Source organism: Sander vitreus, chromosome 16 (assembly GCF_031162955.1).
Source record: "Sander vitreus isolate 19-12246 chromosome 16, sanVit1, whole genome shotgun sequence".
NCBI classification, from domain to species: Eukaryota; Metazoa; Chordata; class Actinopteri; order Perciformes; family Percidae; genus Sander; species Sander vitreus.
In genome coordinates, this window is record NC_135870.1 from 19,514,810 (window position 1) to 19,531,707 (window position 16,898).

Genomic DNA, 16,898 nt, shown 5'->3' on the forward strand with positions numbered 1-16,898 from the left:
AAAGTCATAAAGTATTGGAAGTACTAACGAGTGTGAGGAGGAATCCACTATCACTTGGAGCAGCAGTGGGGTTTACCTGTGGAGGTGTCTGTGATTGGAGAGACTTGCGCTTTACTCCGCCCCCCGGCGCGCCGCCCGCCTCCCCAAACTCAGAGCGCACACAGCTCCGCACTCGCTTCCTCCCCCCGCCGCATAACATGAGCTCCCTTCTCTCCAAGCGGACGCATAACGATACAGATGGTTTCATTACGATATCCCGCTTTATGCTGACCGAAACTGCTGTTGTTTAGGAAAAAAAAAAACCTGCCCACCCTGTTACCGGTTGTGTTTTTTTTTTTTTTGGATGCGCCATGCAATCTCGCTGGTGGAGTTGTGGCATTCGCCTGGTGGCATGGACGTGGGTTTGGAGTCTGGCATTGCTCGGAGCGTGGTGCATCCCCGCAAATGAAGGTAAAGCACGCACAGAGACACATATGGGTTAATGACACCGCCGTTTGGTAGCCTACACGACTTGGCTTTAATTGGCACTGACAAGTCTGAGCGGTTAAAGGTCTGTCTCTGGTACTCCGGTCTAGACCCTTCTTTAGCGTGGCTACACGGTTCCGACCTGTTTGACCATAAAGGATGTCGCCTATAAAATGCATTTCAGCAGATATGTTGTTAATGACAGCTGTGCGCCCCCCCTCCCCAATACTGTGTATTCTGAAACCGTAAAAGCTGAGAGAAAAAAAAGGACCTTTGATCAGAGCATGCTCTCCAGATAACCAGTCCTTGGACGAGTTGGCAGCCCCGACAGACGCACAGTACGCTGCGAAAATCCCCGTATAGATCTGAAACACCGGTCTGCACAGCGTGGAAGGCGCTTATTAGTCTCCTGTTGAGTTAACATTTACCTTAAAGCACTTTATGTTGTTTTAGATATAAATGAAAAAGAAACATTCACATTTTCCTGACTTGGCTTTATGGTACAGTGAGTTTTAATTGACCTGTTTTTATCTCTTATAATAATGGGATCTTTGGGGGTTTTGCTGAGATATTTCTCTTCATTTTAGGTTCAGTCTAGTCTGGCATTCTGCCTTTTAAAGATGCAGATTTAACGCTTTTAACATCTGAATCCTGTTAACATGCCAGTCAGCCAGTGAGTTCAGATAGTAGCTTGCAGTACTTTTCTTGATCTCGGTCTGATATTAACAATTTCATTTGGCACCACCACATTATTTGGTGCAATTATTTCTATATACTGTAAGTTCAGTGCAAACTGTAAACTAATCAATTTCCATCTCATCTGAACTAATGCACCTTCACCCCCCTACTAAATATCAAATATGGACATTTGCAATGTGACTTAAAATAAGAAAGGGGAAAAGTGTGTGTCAGATATTGGTATCACGCTATTGTCTACAGACTGAGCAGCATTTTAATAGCTCAAGCTGAATGCCATTGTTTGTGGCTATTAGACAGCATTATCCGGGAAAGAAAAAACATTCATCAACCTGCTTATTCTTCACATGGCAGATTTATTTTGTCAATGTTTAGATTTACAAAAGTGGCTCCCAAAGTGGGACCATGGGAAACTCAGGGGTCATGGAGCGGCTTTTGCAAGCCATCCTTCGGCAACGTGTAGAACAGTTAAAGTTTCCCTAGAATGTATGGTTAACTCTTTGTGTCAGTGTTCTTTGAATTAAATGACTGCACTACATCCTATACTGGTGCAAACTGCCATACAAGTTGCACAAAAGAGTGACAAGTTCACCAAAATCACCTAAAAGGAGGATTTGAAATCTATCCAAACCAATTACTCATGAGGATTGTTGTCTGTACTGTAGCACCAATGTTATTTGTTTTGACAGAGAGAGAGAGAGAGAGAGAGAGAGAGAGAGACTCAAAAACATCTTAAAATTAGTCAGACATTTGTTTTCTTTGCTGCCTTTGTTTATCACACCTATCCTTTGTTTTGCTCTGCAACAGCACAATGTCAAAAATTGGTTTCTTGTTCTTTCTCTTTCAAATTTGACTAAAAAAAACGAGCTTCTGCTTAACAAAACCCATCAAATGAAACTGTTAAACACCTAACCCCTGAAGGAGCTTTTGCCAGAGGCTGCCATTCAACTCAAATTTTAGATTAATTTGGCACATATTTGCATTGCAATGGATAATCATACATTACATGCATAATTGGAGAGGAGGGTGAAGCCCATAATTAAAATAACCGCAATTCTTTCATTGGGCTAACTCATTGTAATTGAAAAAGTAATAGACAATTTTCCTGCTCACTTTAGACATCTTGGAGGACTCATTGGGGACTTTGGCCACCAACCACTTAATGTTTGTCTTAATGTGAGAGAACAGGCTAAATGCTGCATATTGTGTCCTCGCATTACAGCAGACTTACCTCATCCAACAGTTTTTTAAATGGAAGTTTACCTTTCATTTGCATCTACAGTGCAAGTTGGTACCCGGAATTGAAGGGGAAACAAGTGAACAGAGAAAAAGTCCTGATGCCTCCTTATTTGTATTATCATTTAGCAGTGATGCCAGTTATCCTGCAGTGGGGCACCACTGAATCTGAGACTGTCTGCACACACTGTGCCACCTTGATTAATTCCCTCTCTCGAAGCTAATCCATTCTTATTTAAATTGATCAATTTCCTGGGAACATCTCGATACAGAGCCAGATGCCTCACATCTGTTTTAGAGAGTGTCATTGTGTTTGGTTAATAATAATAATGTCTGACTAATGAGGGGTGTGTGAGCCTACACTTTAGGGTGTTTAAAACCCATCACTTTGCTTTTAGTTGGTAATGGCGTTGATCAAATGAGGATGGTCGGTTTGGGTAAATGACAGTAAATGGCTTGAAAGAAGTGCATGTCTGCGTATGAAAGAAGGCAGGCCATTAAGCCCAGAGCATTCCAAGCTAACATGTAAATGCCACAACCAAACATCATGAGGCACCGACAGGGAAAAAAAGACTAAAGAGGCAAATCTTTTGAAGAAATTGCAAGTTTTGTACTTTGTACGGACACATTTTTTATTTGGGATCACTGATGTCAAGGTGGCACTTAACCGTGCACCATCTGCTATTACCGCTCACATGTTGTGTAATTTGTTTTGTATGTCTGAAGGTGCCAATAAAAAAAACTGATCACAAAAAAAGGTGGCACTTAACCCATCACCTGCTAGAGTGCTAAACGTGTGCAATTAAAAATAAAAAGCAGCCTTTCCACTTTCACATCATGTATTCAGTTATCATTGCAAAGAGAATGTTTTTCAATACTCCCCATGCTGAAAATCCACTTACTCTTTGAAATATATTTAGAGTATATCCATGAAGTGATGCCACTACAATACTTTAAATCACTTCATTCATTCAGTGGGGATGACTTTTAATAATAAGTTCCGTAGATCATTGTCACGGCTGAGCTGTAACTTGTTAGGTGGTTTGATCCTTAGAGAGAGCGAGCTAGTGAAAGAGGTAACATATCCCTTATGATCTAGTTCAGCATCACTTATCTCTTCTTTATGGCCTAATTAGTTGTCTAATCGCCTCCTAAGGACATCTTTTATTATTCTCCGCAGAGCAGCGGAGACTAGTGTAGTGTGTGGGGGGTGTGTGTGTGTGTGTGTGTGTGTGTGTGTGTGTGTGTGTGTTTGGAGGGGTTGCAGAGCGAGTGTGTCTCAGTTGGTGAACTAGCTTCCGCCTCATGTTTTGTTCTGCTAACTCTACCTTTTCATTGCGGATGTCTATTCTTTTGTTGACATAAGGGCAGGGTTATTATGAGCATCAGTTGTTTTATTACATGGCTTATCATAGGACTGGACGTATTGTACCCAACAGCTGCTTTAAGACATGGATAATATTTATGAGATTAAACCTTGGACGATTGATTTAATCTCTTACATTCAGTATTACTGTAGTGTTTGCTCTGTGTTAATGTTACACTAGCAAACTTATCTTGTCGGCGGCTCCAAATGGCAGAAATAGGTAACACAAATAAATGTAGTCCGCAAGGTACTCCCTGGTTTTTGCCAACATGGTTGGTCTGTGATGCTCTATCAAGGTAAGAGAGATGAAAAACAACTAATGTGGAGTCCAGTGTCCTCTGTAATGAGTACACACACACACACACACACACACACACACACATACACACACACACACACACACACACACACACACGATTGAAATTTGTCAGTTCCTGTGCGAAAATAATTGACATATCCAATACCCAAAACAAAAATTGCATCAGTAGTGTGCAAATCAACACCAGTTGCCATGGATGGGGCATTAGTTAGGCGTCTCAGTACTTGCAATGTGCATATATCAACAATAGAAAAAAATCACATTCATGGGAAAATAGTTGCGTATCAAATGTTTTGAATTTGCATATAAGAATATTTTTCATTTTCCGGTGCATTTCTTGTGAGTGTGATCACATTTTATCCCATTATTTGTGGAAAAGAGCGCATGAACCCAGCCTCTCAACTTGTTATACCATTAGAGGAACCCAGAAGTGATGGCATGCCACTGCTGATCACTGGTGTGGATGTAGACAAACCTTAACAGGTTATACTGCAGAAAATTCATTCTCCAGCACCGGATCTGGTTATAATGACTGGCTTGAATCCTTAATTAATTAATTGAGATTTTTAAGACCAGTTAGTATGTAACAGATAACATAGCTTCTATTAGCGGTATGCTCAAATGTCTAGCACTTACTTTGCTCCCATTACAATGTAGCGTTCAGTTGGACTTTTCTCTCTTATTGTTTGAGTACATCCTGTGTCAGACACAGGACAAGCCAAACGGTATCACAGATAAGATAAAGAAAACTGAACTCCGGCCTGACAAAACTTGAATCGTGTTTATGACAGTACATAATCATCGTCGACAGACGAGTTTGAAAGCTGTTGCAAGACACCCTAAAACGGGATACACCTTATGTTCATTCATGTGATCTATTGGAAAAAACAATTCACTGCAGAAGGGTTACGTACTTTAGACCAATTGTCATTTGGTGTTAATCAACATTATGGTGCAGTGCAAGGTTATCAGCTGAACAGGCTTCATTCTGTGGTAACACACAGAGCCAACAAAGAAAAGCCTGCAGCCTGAAGACACGTTCAAGAACTTTTGTGTCTTTGTTGTAGAAGAAGCATTTGGACACTGATAGGGAACTGTCAGCAGTGCTGCACATGGAAACATGTTTTGAGGAGTGCAGTGGTCAGGCTATTGCACTTGACAGCTTTCAACTGAAAGGCTGAGAAAGGAGGATTTTAATGGGTCAGTTTGAGCTGAGAGCACTGTTAAAGGGTATCGACTGTTTTTTTCAACCTGCACCCTGTGTTCCTATGTTTTTGTGTCTAAGTGACTGATGGGAACAACAATCTTTGACATTGCTCCAGTATTAGGTGAGATTGTTGCAGTTGGCCATTTGGCTATTTTGCCATGAACAGGCTAATATTCTTAGTGTCTGACACCATTATGGAAAGGATTTCTATGGAGGTCAAACTTTCTGTTAAAGAGTAAGATCCTTTTTTTAAACATAAAAACATCCGTGAAATTGTGTTTGCTTAAGCCACCAGACTCCATGTGAATAAACAGTAATTTTAGCATTGAAAAATACACTTAATTCCAAGTCCACAGAAACTAAATAAAACTATCAAAAGACGTTTTGGGTCGTCCTTCCACTTTTCCAACCATCACAACTCTAGTTGTTGAAATAAACACATAGTTTACCGATTTACATGTGGAAATATGTTGGCTGTATACACGCTAAAGTATTGTTTTTTTTAAATGAAGTCTGGTGGGTTAAGCGCTAGTGACCTCAGAGCTGTTTCTGGTTTAAACTGAAAGGTCTTAAAGAGGTTTTAAAAAGGCCTATCTCTGTAGGGATCCCTTCCATAATGTTGTCAGACACTTAGAATAATAATCTGAGCCTTTTAGTGCCAAAAAAGTGGACCAACTTGATGATGCACATTTGTCCTATAGGGTTACGTTGCAGCCCGGTCTGTGGCTGAGTTCACGCTTTATAATGGACCAATTTCAACGATTGTTGTTCCTAACAGTCACTTTCACACAAAAACATAGGAAAATAGGGTCCAGATTGGGGAAAAAAAAACTATTTACCTTTTAAGGCACGAGATCTCTTGGAGTGTAAGTTGGGTGGTTTTTGGTCAAGGGCGTTCAGGCCATGCCAAGTGTTATGTCAACTCTGACCGATGATGAAGTGGCATTTAAACGACTTTGTACAAAAATTTTCATTAATTTCTTACACTTCATTTAAAAACTGTTTAGCACGTTATACAAATGAAAACTACAGAGGTGCACATCTGGAGCGAGTATCTCAACAGGTCAGAATTTTCTGTTTCTTTTATAATTCTCAGTTTGTAATTAAGATTGTGTCAATTCTCAAACTCACATATGAATCTACACACCATCATCCTTTGTGATGCACCTGGAACAATTTGACTTACATTAGCTGAATACCTATCATGATTGTAGTTGGTTTTATATTGGTCACATTAGTGGATGAAAAAAACTCGACTGGAGCAGACCGTGAGCACTTCTAGAAGCTGGTTTACATGAAGAGGAAGTCAGTTTCTCAGTTCTATCCTTTTTATTTTTGATTGGTTGTATGTCTATACTTAAGACCTTCTGTGTTTTTAATCTTTAACAGTGAACCTGCTGGATTCTCGCTCTGTGGCAGGAGACCTGGGATGGGTGGCCTATCCTATGAATGGGGTGAGTATGACCATTGCTAAGATGGTTCAATTGTTGGTTCATTTTGCAGAAATAAGAATCAAATTCGAGAAATACAGTACATCTTTTTTTTTCTTTTACTTACTATTGAAGTGGCCAGTGTTGATCGTGCCATTGTTTCTTTATTGGTTGTCTTTTTGGAGGCTCTTGTTGAGTTTATACAGATGTGTTGTTTTTATGTTTTATTTGACACAGTTAATTCCCTTTATGACAAGAAAACAGACCAAAGTTTGGTAGTTAAAATTCTTTGTAGTGTTTCGGAAGATTCATTAAACCCAGTTACCCATCAGCAGTGATCACGATTATCTGACCATAAAACAAACTTGTGTCCATGTAAAACAAATGATGAGCTACTGTGTCTAAGCACAGTTTAGGTAGTTTAGGTTGTAAACTCACTTTCTGTGTATGACCAAAGACACCTGTCTGTGACTTTTATTATTTTACACTGAAGTACAGGCTCTTCATTTGTGTTATCAAGGTTACAGGTCATTTCATTTCCAAGAACTCTCACTTCATTATCAGGGTCAATTGAATTCATGAATAAGATATTGAAAGTCACCATGGAATATATTATTCTCATGCCAGCAATTGAGTTTCCATTTCCAAGTATTCCCAGGGTGAAGGCTCATTAGAGAATGACTTACTAGAGTTGGGAAATAGGTATTTCGTGGTATTATAAAATGTATTGTAATGAAAAAGAAATGGTGTTTAAATGTATGCTGGACTTTCAACACTACCTCGACCCATGAGACGGTAGTTGACAGCCGAATCTGCCACACCTTTCCTTGGAAAATTATAATTCCGCAAACTCGAGGGGAATGAAAGTGCTGTGCTCGGTTCAAACAGGAATTCATTTGTGCATCCATTTAATCCACATAGAAAAAAACTCTCATATAGTCACAACTCCTGTTGGCAAATATGCAGCTATACACGCCGGACCAATAGTGCTGACCATAGCGTTTTCTCCGCACTGGGTATTCAAATCACGGCCCACTCTGTGGCTGTATGTAGATGGGAGAGATAGTGCTGACAAAAGCTGCCGTATGCACAATCATATTAATGAAGATGTGATTATGGCATGTGGTTTCTACAATGCAACTGCATAAGAAACTGCGTTCAGGGAGGACGAAGGGAGAGGAAAGAAAAGACGTGATAAGGCGATGTAAGGATCACCTAATGACATCCTTTCTTATTAATGTGTTTTTATTCGGCTACAGTTTAAGGTGATTAAAATTCCATTAATTCTGGTAAACTTGTCTGACACTGAAATGACAAGCGTGTCTGACAAATAAATAATTCATTCCCTGTTTGTCATTTTAAATACCACACGTTATCGTTGTTGGCCATTATAATTCCTGTCATGTTGAGCATACTGAATATACGACAGAACCCAATGTGCAGCATCCACTCCATGCACACAAGCACACATTCACACTTGGCAGTAGCAGTCTTCAGTGGCGAAATAAGATGTTGAGGAGGCATGGAAGTTCTTTTTTTCCATCATTTTTTTTTTAGGCTCATGTTCCAGATGGTTTGCTTCATCCCTTGTTTTTTCCTCCTCCCCCCCATCCATTCCCATCATTGCCTCTCCTCTCACATTCTTCAAGTTTTTTTTTCTGGCTCATCTCCCATCCTTCCTTGTCCCTGAACATTCATTTCACTCCTTATCCCCGTTTTCTTGTTATTCTTGTCATCTGCTTGTCTTTTTCATCTCACCATCTTCTTTCTGCTGCTTTCCTCTCCCAAAGCTCCAGTGTGCTTTTAAAGTTCTTGAAACATGCGTTTAAGCAAAAAGGAGATGGGAGTAAAATAAGGGATTTAAAAAGTGTTTGAAATGTGATGGATGACCTTGAAATGATAAGACACATTTCAATGAGCAGCATGACACTGACATAGTAGCTTGAACTTGACGATTGTAGATTGTAAAACACAAATAATTTAGTTTAAGAACTTTAGTTGTCACTGAAAAAGCCCTCTCTCCTCATCTATGACAAGCTCCTGGAACTTTTCTGTTCAGTCTTTCTCTTCCTTAAACACAGCCTTCTTTATACACAAGCACAATATATACTGAAATTATAAAGGCCTTAAGAAGTGCCCTTTTTAACTCTAAGCAGTCTGTCTTGAAGTCATAGCTAGAAGGAGTCCAAAGAAAATGTATCCAAGTCCTCATGGGCAGCCGGGAAGATCTTTTTTTTTAATTGGAGAAACAGACAAAAGAGGAGAAAGTTTGTGGCATTTAAACAAGCAAAATTAGTTTTATTTTGTCACTTTTCCATGTTTCATTGTCTTTTACCATGTTTCATTGTTGTCTTAATTGTGATAAAATTATGGACAATTCACATGTTATTTTGCTGGTACAGAGAAGAAAATAGTATTATTGGAAAGAAAACAACCACCAAAGTTCAAGGACGTTACTTGAGGCTGAGCTATAGTTCGAGTTGATATTTTAGAATGTCATAATTGGAATTTCAGTCGGTTAATTAAAAGTTTGCATCCTTCGCAATAACAATAATGTAGTGTTTGGAAAACCAAGGGGACAGAAGGAACATTTTGTTCCCTTGCCCATTTGGGACTATTTGGCTGTCAACCCTTTGTCATCTAAAACATTACTTCCTGTTCCCATTGCATTGGAGGATTGCTTAGATTGGGTTGCCGATCATATGCAATCAGGTGGATGCTACTGCTTCAAGCATCTTGATCTTTGATGCCATCAAAGGGATAGAGCCCACAATATAGATCCTTTTACTGTCCATCTGTCTCAATTACCTCCCAATTTTGGGAATTTATTCGAACATTAGTAGGCAATGTCCACTGGGCCTGTAAAGTCCCTGACACACCAAGCCCACCTCAAAGAACCTAGCACTGACAAAAGGTTGACTTATGAAACACGTTGTGTCGCCTGACTTCGCCTCAATTCTTCTGTTAAAAGATTCATCAAAAGAAAACACAGACTGAAGCCGATGGCTAGCTGACGGCTGACACACACCACACGCTGAGCCTCATGACTGGAAAAAGTCAGTAGAAAACCCTTAAAACGTTGCACAAAGAGAAACAAGCCAAACTAGCTCACCATTTCCCCATCACTGTGAATCTGTAAAAATGGGGCTTGATACAGAATTCAGACTGAGAATATGTCTGACTAAAAGTCACAAGTGAGAGTGAAGTCTTCATGAGGAGAATATGTAATTGTGAGTCTATGAAATGTCATAAACTAGTGAAAACGTTCATCTCAGCAAGTGGAGGGCGGTGATGGAGAAGGGGGTGGGGGGGGTCGAACAGTTTTTCTAGGTTAGATTTAAGATTGGATAATTAAAGGAAGAATAGAGGACACAGAGAGAAAATGATGATAGACACGGACGACATGAAAAGGCAGAGGAATGTGACACAAGAATAGGGATGTTGGAGTGAATTAGATGGAGGCAGAAAGGGTGGGGTGTATTTGGGGGGGGGGGATAAAGAGTGAGAGAGACAGTTCTATCACAGTGTCATGACGGTCAGCGGTAATGGGCGGTAATAAGTTGGAGACAGCTTTATAGACTTGGATCCTGGAGGGCACTCAGCACAGCCACAGGGGGTCTGCTGACGGATGTGACACACGCGCACACCCACACATATTATAGTCTACTAAACAAATACACACACACACACACACTAATGAGGAGCTGGAAGGATGCCTATAGGGACAGTTCAGTGCAGGGAGCAAAGTGGAGAAGAGGCGATGCAGAGGTGAAAGAGGCTAGGGCTGCGTGAGAAGGTCTGAAAGGACTGAAATTAAGAACCTCTGATTATTAGGACCATTTACCACCATTGGGACCAAAAAAAAATCTGTTGGCTTTTGAGATTGTTCACATTAAAGCATCAATTCATGCAGACCGTTTTGGTCTTTGGTGTCAAGGTTCTTAGAAATGTACCTTTTGAAACTGAATGTATTGAAAACAATGCAATTAAGAGAAGGACATTATCATTTAAGAGGGTTGTGTATCTTTGAAACATGTGAAGTGAGAACCGATGTAAAATACAGATGTGTTTCAGTTCTGGGAGTTAAATTATGGAATGGACCTAGGGATGAGTTGAAATTCTGTATACCTCTCTGGGGATTTTCCTTAAAATGTAAAATAATTAAACATTACAATAGTCTGACTATCACCAGACAAGCTCAATCTTTTAAGATTGAAATTAGTCTGGGGAGTCTACTCTGTATTTTCTATTGCACAAGAGGCGTGATCAACTGGCATAGTTCAAATGACTCTGTACGCAATTGGATAGTCCTTCAACCAATCAGACCAACAATCTGGTTGACGTAGCAGCGGCATCAACGGGTTGATGCGCTTCGGTGGCCGTCATGTTGAATGTAAACAAAAATCCTGCTTGGTCGCTTCTATATCGTCATTGTGTTAAACCCGCCAATAGGGCGCCAGGTGGATAAGCCAGTTTGTGATTGGTCCCCGCAAATTTGTAACCGAAGCAGGATATATAAATGTACAGGTTTCCAGCCTGAGCTGCAGGGAGAAATCAAATCGCCGGCAGATCGGGCTGGGTTTACCCAGTCTACCATTACAATGTAAAATTATTCAAATGTAAAATAATTAACTAAATAAAATTTTGTATGACATTTAATTTAAATGTTTTCTTTTTTTCTTTCTTTTGTATTGCTGACATTTTGGGTTATGTTATGGATTGTATAGGATAGGCACAGCTTCAGCCTACTCCTTTTTCTGTTGTTAATTGTGTGAGTTATGGTGTGTGTGAAATGGATTTACATTTCATTCATTCAACTTCAGCTGCCACCCTAAAATAATGTAAGCACATGGAATGTAGTTCATGTTGCTCAAAGCTTTGAAAAAATACATCAGAAATGATCCTTTTTAAAAAAACAATGTCCTGCTTACTGATGAGAATTCACATTATTTGCTGTCAACCATTTTTATAGGAACTGCTTACAGTTATCTATGCATTATTCTGAGGGATATTGTTTTAAGGAAAGAGACAGATATGTGAAAACTTCAGTGGGTAAATCCAAAAGTATCTTTATGACTAGAAACCACTAGTGGTAAGTGGGAAAAAAAATTCTTGGAACTTGGGTGAGTGACCCTTTTTAAGAAAAGGTTTTGTGAATTGCATGAAAGCAAGGTAGGTGCACTGAAGATTTCAATATCACATTTTTAAAACAAATGGATGGTGACTTGCTTTACATAATCATTGAGAGACAAAGAGGCAAAGCAGAACTAGATGTACTGTAAAATGAACCTACAACCACTATTAGTGCATGCATTTGTTTTTACAGTGCCTCATATTAGCATGGGTGGTCCTGACCCCAGAGTGTTAGTATGTTGCCCTCTGCACCGAGCTTTGTGTTTGACCCCGGAGGCCCCTGCCCACCTAATACCCTCTACAATAGTTTTAAAGATCCCATGGAATAAGCACTTGAACTTCTAGTAAAGCAACTCATTCCTGAAAAACCTTGCTCAAAGTCATCACAATCCCTTCCTTCTGCCTGTGCCTACTGTACCAAATCAGTCTTTTTCTGCATGAATATAGCCCTTTGTTTTATACTTAAGATGTCTCATTTCTAGCAATGCTTTACCAGAACATGCATCACTAAAGTTAAGCTATCATTTCATGAAGACTTTTAAAGCAAAAGTGTGAAACTTCTGACAAAACTAAGCTGTATCCTAGTTTATTCTATCCAAACTAGTTGATGGAATTTCACCGTTTCAAAAGTTCAATTAAAATGCCCTTGAAAATTGAATGAAAGCACGTCTAGTGATCTTTTTGCATATGTGCATGCGCACGTGCATGTGTTTGTTAAGCTGTGTAAAGCTCAGAGCAGGCTGGTGGATCTGTGTGATCTAACCAGTAAGAGGCTTAATGTCTGCACTGGGAGTGACTGGGCTGGAGTCTTGTAGAGATGGGGACTCAGTCACACACAAGCGCACACACACACACAATCTGTGCATCTGCAGTGTGCTTGTGAGGGCCCTCGTAATGCATTTAATGTAACCTTAACTTAAACTATGTCTAGCCTTTACTCTTAAAGGCAGGGTTGGTAACTATTTCCAATATAAATTTTTTTATACATTGCTTGAAATGGACTTTACACCCCTACAGCAATACATAACTAATGGGCTCTGAGGAGCGAAAAAAGATCTGCTATCTGTAGCTGCTGTAATCCTGTAATAACGCCCACCAATCACTGCCTCGCGGTCCGCTTGGAAAGAACCAATGAAATGCCTCCTTGCCCCTCTGCGCTTACTCTATCCCTCCTGTGTACAAGCCTGAGCTCAATGAGCATCGTCACCGCATTGCTAACAGTAGTCATGTTCGTTTTAAACATTTCGTATGATACTATTAGGTGGTTGCTTACTGATGAATGAGACATGAAGTAAAGTGGCTGTCCTTTCTCCGCTCTGCTCTCTATAACAGAGGCGCAATGGCGCAGCAACGCAATGGCACAGCAACGCAATGGCGCAGCAACGCAACAGCTTAACGGTGCTCGTGCACTTCTGTGTGTTGGTCGGAGCCCCGAGGGGATGCTACTTTGAAATCTTGCTAGCTTTTCGACAATACCAACCCTGCCTATAAACTAAGTGTCAAACCTCAAACAGCCCATGGCAGAATTCCGATTGGTTGAAATGTCCTTACTTTCCAGAAATGGCCTCACTCTCATGGCTTAAAACTCAAACTGGTCCTCTCAAAGATGGTAGCTCAAGAGTACAAATGCACGCTATAAGCATATCAACACGGATGCATGTGCATTTCACATAATGTCTAGTAACTTTGACGATGCCTTAATTTATTCACAAATGTTTCAGAAACTGAATGACGATACTCCGAAACAAAAGAGGCAGACTAAAGCATGGAGGAATGGAAAAAAGAGACAGATGGAGAACACGACAGAAAGACGAGAGAGAGAAGACAAAGACAGGAGGTTGTACACAGCGGCTACAGCGAGGATTGATTAATATGGGCTATTAAGCTATAACACCGGATCATAGTCTGGTCCCTCTGGCCATATTACAGTGACATGATGAAGCGCCTGTATTAGCCATGGGAGAATGCTAGTGATGCAGATAATAGCCACGTCCCAGGAGACCTGCAGAGGGAATTAATGCTGCTGTCTGACACACAGGCATGGATGCAGACGCTCACAATGAACCAAATGAGACAGAATCATTTACATATATGCACACACACATATGCAGGAATGGATGCACACAGACACACTTACATACAGAGGTATAGCTATAGAGAACGCACAGATGATAACAGAGTTTTGGCACTGATACATTACTATACTTTTTTTAAACCCCTACGTTGGGAAGGAATATAAGCTCGTTTTTCGACAAAAAACCTTTTGACAAAAGGAGCCAAAGTTTGCAAGTCAAATGCTGTCTAAACAACTGTATAATAGCTGAAATTGCCCAAATAAATATTTAAAAATATTATACTACTTTGTACTCCCTTTTGATCACTCTGTGACCCCTGTGTTTAGTTGGGGCCCCTTGTCACGTTTCATATGTCTCTGATGTATTAGCAGTTCCACCAAAAAGACATTTCCCCTTTTTAAATACCTTTTCATTTAAATAAATGCTCAAGGCTCAGAGAGGTACACGTGTGCAATATATATCACAACACTCGCAAAAAACATCCAAATATAGATAAAACTTCTGTATCAGAACTTTTCTTCTGACTTTCTTCTTTGCTACGTCATTTATCATGTCATGACCCGTCAGATTTATCTTGTGACTCTTTAAAGTGGGCAGCACTGTTGGGAAGCACTTGTGCTTTCATGTTTTGTTGTGCATTATCAAAAAACAGATGGCATCCTGGTTATAGGTACCTGTATAACACTGTACCATGCTGCTTACACATTGATGTATCAGTATTACAAAGTTTCAGTAATAATGCCACACATAATGTAAATATATAACATTTTAAAATATATCAGTCAGAGAGGATGATTTACTGTAAGTACTTTTACTCTTGATATTTTAAGTACAAGTAGCTACTTTTGTACTTTTATTTAAGTAGGAAGGAGGAAGTTTTCTTGTAGCAGAGTGGTTTCATGCTGTCGTATTGGTACTTTTACTTAAGTAGAGGAGCTGCATATGTCTAGATAGACATTTATTGATCCTTTCGGAAATTCATCTTACGACAGACAGACAGACAGACAACAACAGGACCACTAAACCCTCCCTCCCCCCGCACAACAACAATACACAACACCAAGTATCTCTCTACATTATAAAATGGTAAAGTGCACTATCATTAGCACCAGGGGGCTATCAATAGTAAGGTGCAACATCATCAGTGACATTTTAATATTGTACCAAAGTGCAGTATTATCACACAGAAAGGATCAAGTTATTTTCCCTAACTTATTCAGTAGTGTAATGCTGGTAGGAATAAATGATTTGCGAGCCCGGTTGGTTTGTAAGGACGGCACCCTATATCTTCTGCCTGATGGCAGCACCTCATATTCCTGGAATAGGGGATGTAGCCCGTCACCGCAAATTGCTTGTCCTTTCCTCACCACCCTGGATTCGCAGATTGTGGTCAGAGAATTTAACTGATGTCCAGCAATCTTGCTGGCCATGTTAACCATCCTGTGTTAACCCTTTGTTTGTCACTGACAAAGACACATACCAGGCAATGGAGCCGAAAGTTAATATACTCTCAACAAAAGAGCGATAGAAAAGGACCATCATGTCTCTTTCTACTCTGAACTGTTTCAGCTTCAAAGGGAAGTGATCGTAATTTGTTTTATCATTCCCCTCTATTGTGCTCCCTCTTGATTAATCTCCCTCTTTTCTCTGTCTCAGTGGGAGGAGATCGGGGAAGTAGACGAAGACTACGCTCCCATCCACACCTACCAAGTGTGCCGGGTGATGGAGCAGAATCAGAACAACTGGCTCCACACTAACTGGATCCTGACTGAGGGCGCCCAGCGGGTCTTCATTGAGCTCAAGTTTACCTTGAGAGACTGCAACAGCCTGCCCGGTGGGGTCGGGACCTGCAAGGAGACGTTTAACATGTATTACTACGAAACGGACGGGGCCGAGGAGGAAATGGAGGACGGAGAGATGAGAGATGGAACGGGGATGACTGAGGAAGAGGACAGGGCGTTGAAGGAGAGCAGATACATCAAAATTGACACCATAGCAGCTGATGAGAGCTTCACCGAGCTGGACCTGGGGGACCGCGTGATGAAGCTCAACACCGAAGTCCGTGATCTAGGTCCCTTGACCCACAAGGGTGTCTACCTGGCATTTCAGGATTTGGGAGCGTGTATTGCTTTAGTCTCGGTCCGTGTTTTCTACAAACGCTGCCCGTTTCTGGTGAAGAGCTTGGCCGAGTTCCCCGACACCATTCCGGGCTCAGAGGCCTCGCAGCTGGTGGAGGTAGTCGGCCACTGCGTCAATAACTCCCTGCCTTTATATGAGCCTCCCAGGATGCATTGCAGCACAGAGGGAGAATGGCTGGTGCCGATCGGGAAGTGTGTGTGCCACCCGGGATTTGAGGAAATCAACGGATCCTGTCAAGGTAAGAGAGAGAAGTTTGCGTGCGGAGTCATGCTAAAACAGTTAGTTGATTAATTAATGAATCCATTAATAATATGTCGGCAATTATTTATTTTTATCAAACAAAAGTGGCAAAACAATTCTTACATGTGAGAATTTGCTGCTTTTTACTTTTTAAAATCATCATGCAGGGTTTACATGTTCAGTCTTTTTTAAGGTTTGTGGGTGCACATGTGTGTGTGTTAGCTTTGGGTTGCAATCTTCGTCCTGTCTGTTTATTTTTATATCCATGCACTTCTTTGTTTTTAGTATTGTGTGCTTGAGTGAGATCGGCTTTATTCTTTCACTAAGAGTGTTTCTTGCTGTTTGTGTTTCTCTCCAGCTTAGTGTACGGTATTCCCCCGAGCCCTGCAGCACTTTGCTGCTCTCATACAGCCTCGGTTCTGCTCTGGCTCGAGCCCAAATATTCCCACCGCCGACCTTAACTGCCATTACCACGGGCACCCAGGGCCTCTCTATTTTTCTCTCCTTCACTCCTCTCCAATCTTCCTCTGCGTTGTCTTTAAATTACTCAGTTTTCAGACTTGCACAGCAGCCTCTAAGTGGCGTTGCAAAA

The 16,898-nt window shown here is 40.7% G+C and overlaps 1 protein-coding gene across 1 annotated transcript in view; it reads left to right on the forward strand.

The window, feature by feature from the left end:
• The first annotated feature begins 350 nt into the window (after positions 1-350).
• Positions 351-16,898, forward strand: part of epha5 (EPH receptor A5) — a 68,674-nt gene continuing 52,126 nt past the window's right edge. Inside the window, exons 1-3 of the mRNA XM_078271214.1 lie at positions 351-450; positions 6,679-6,743; positions 15,584-16,304. Coding sequence (XP_078127340.1) covers positions 351-450; positions 6,679-6,743; positions 15,584-16,304 — 886 coding nt within the window. The remainder of the gene's footprint in view (positions 451-6,678; positions 6,744-15,583; positions 16,305-16,898) is intronic.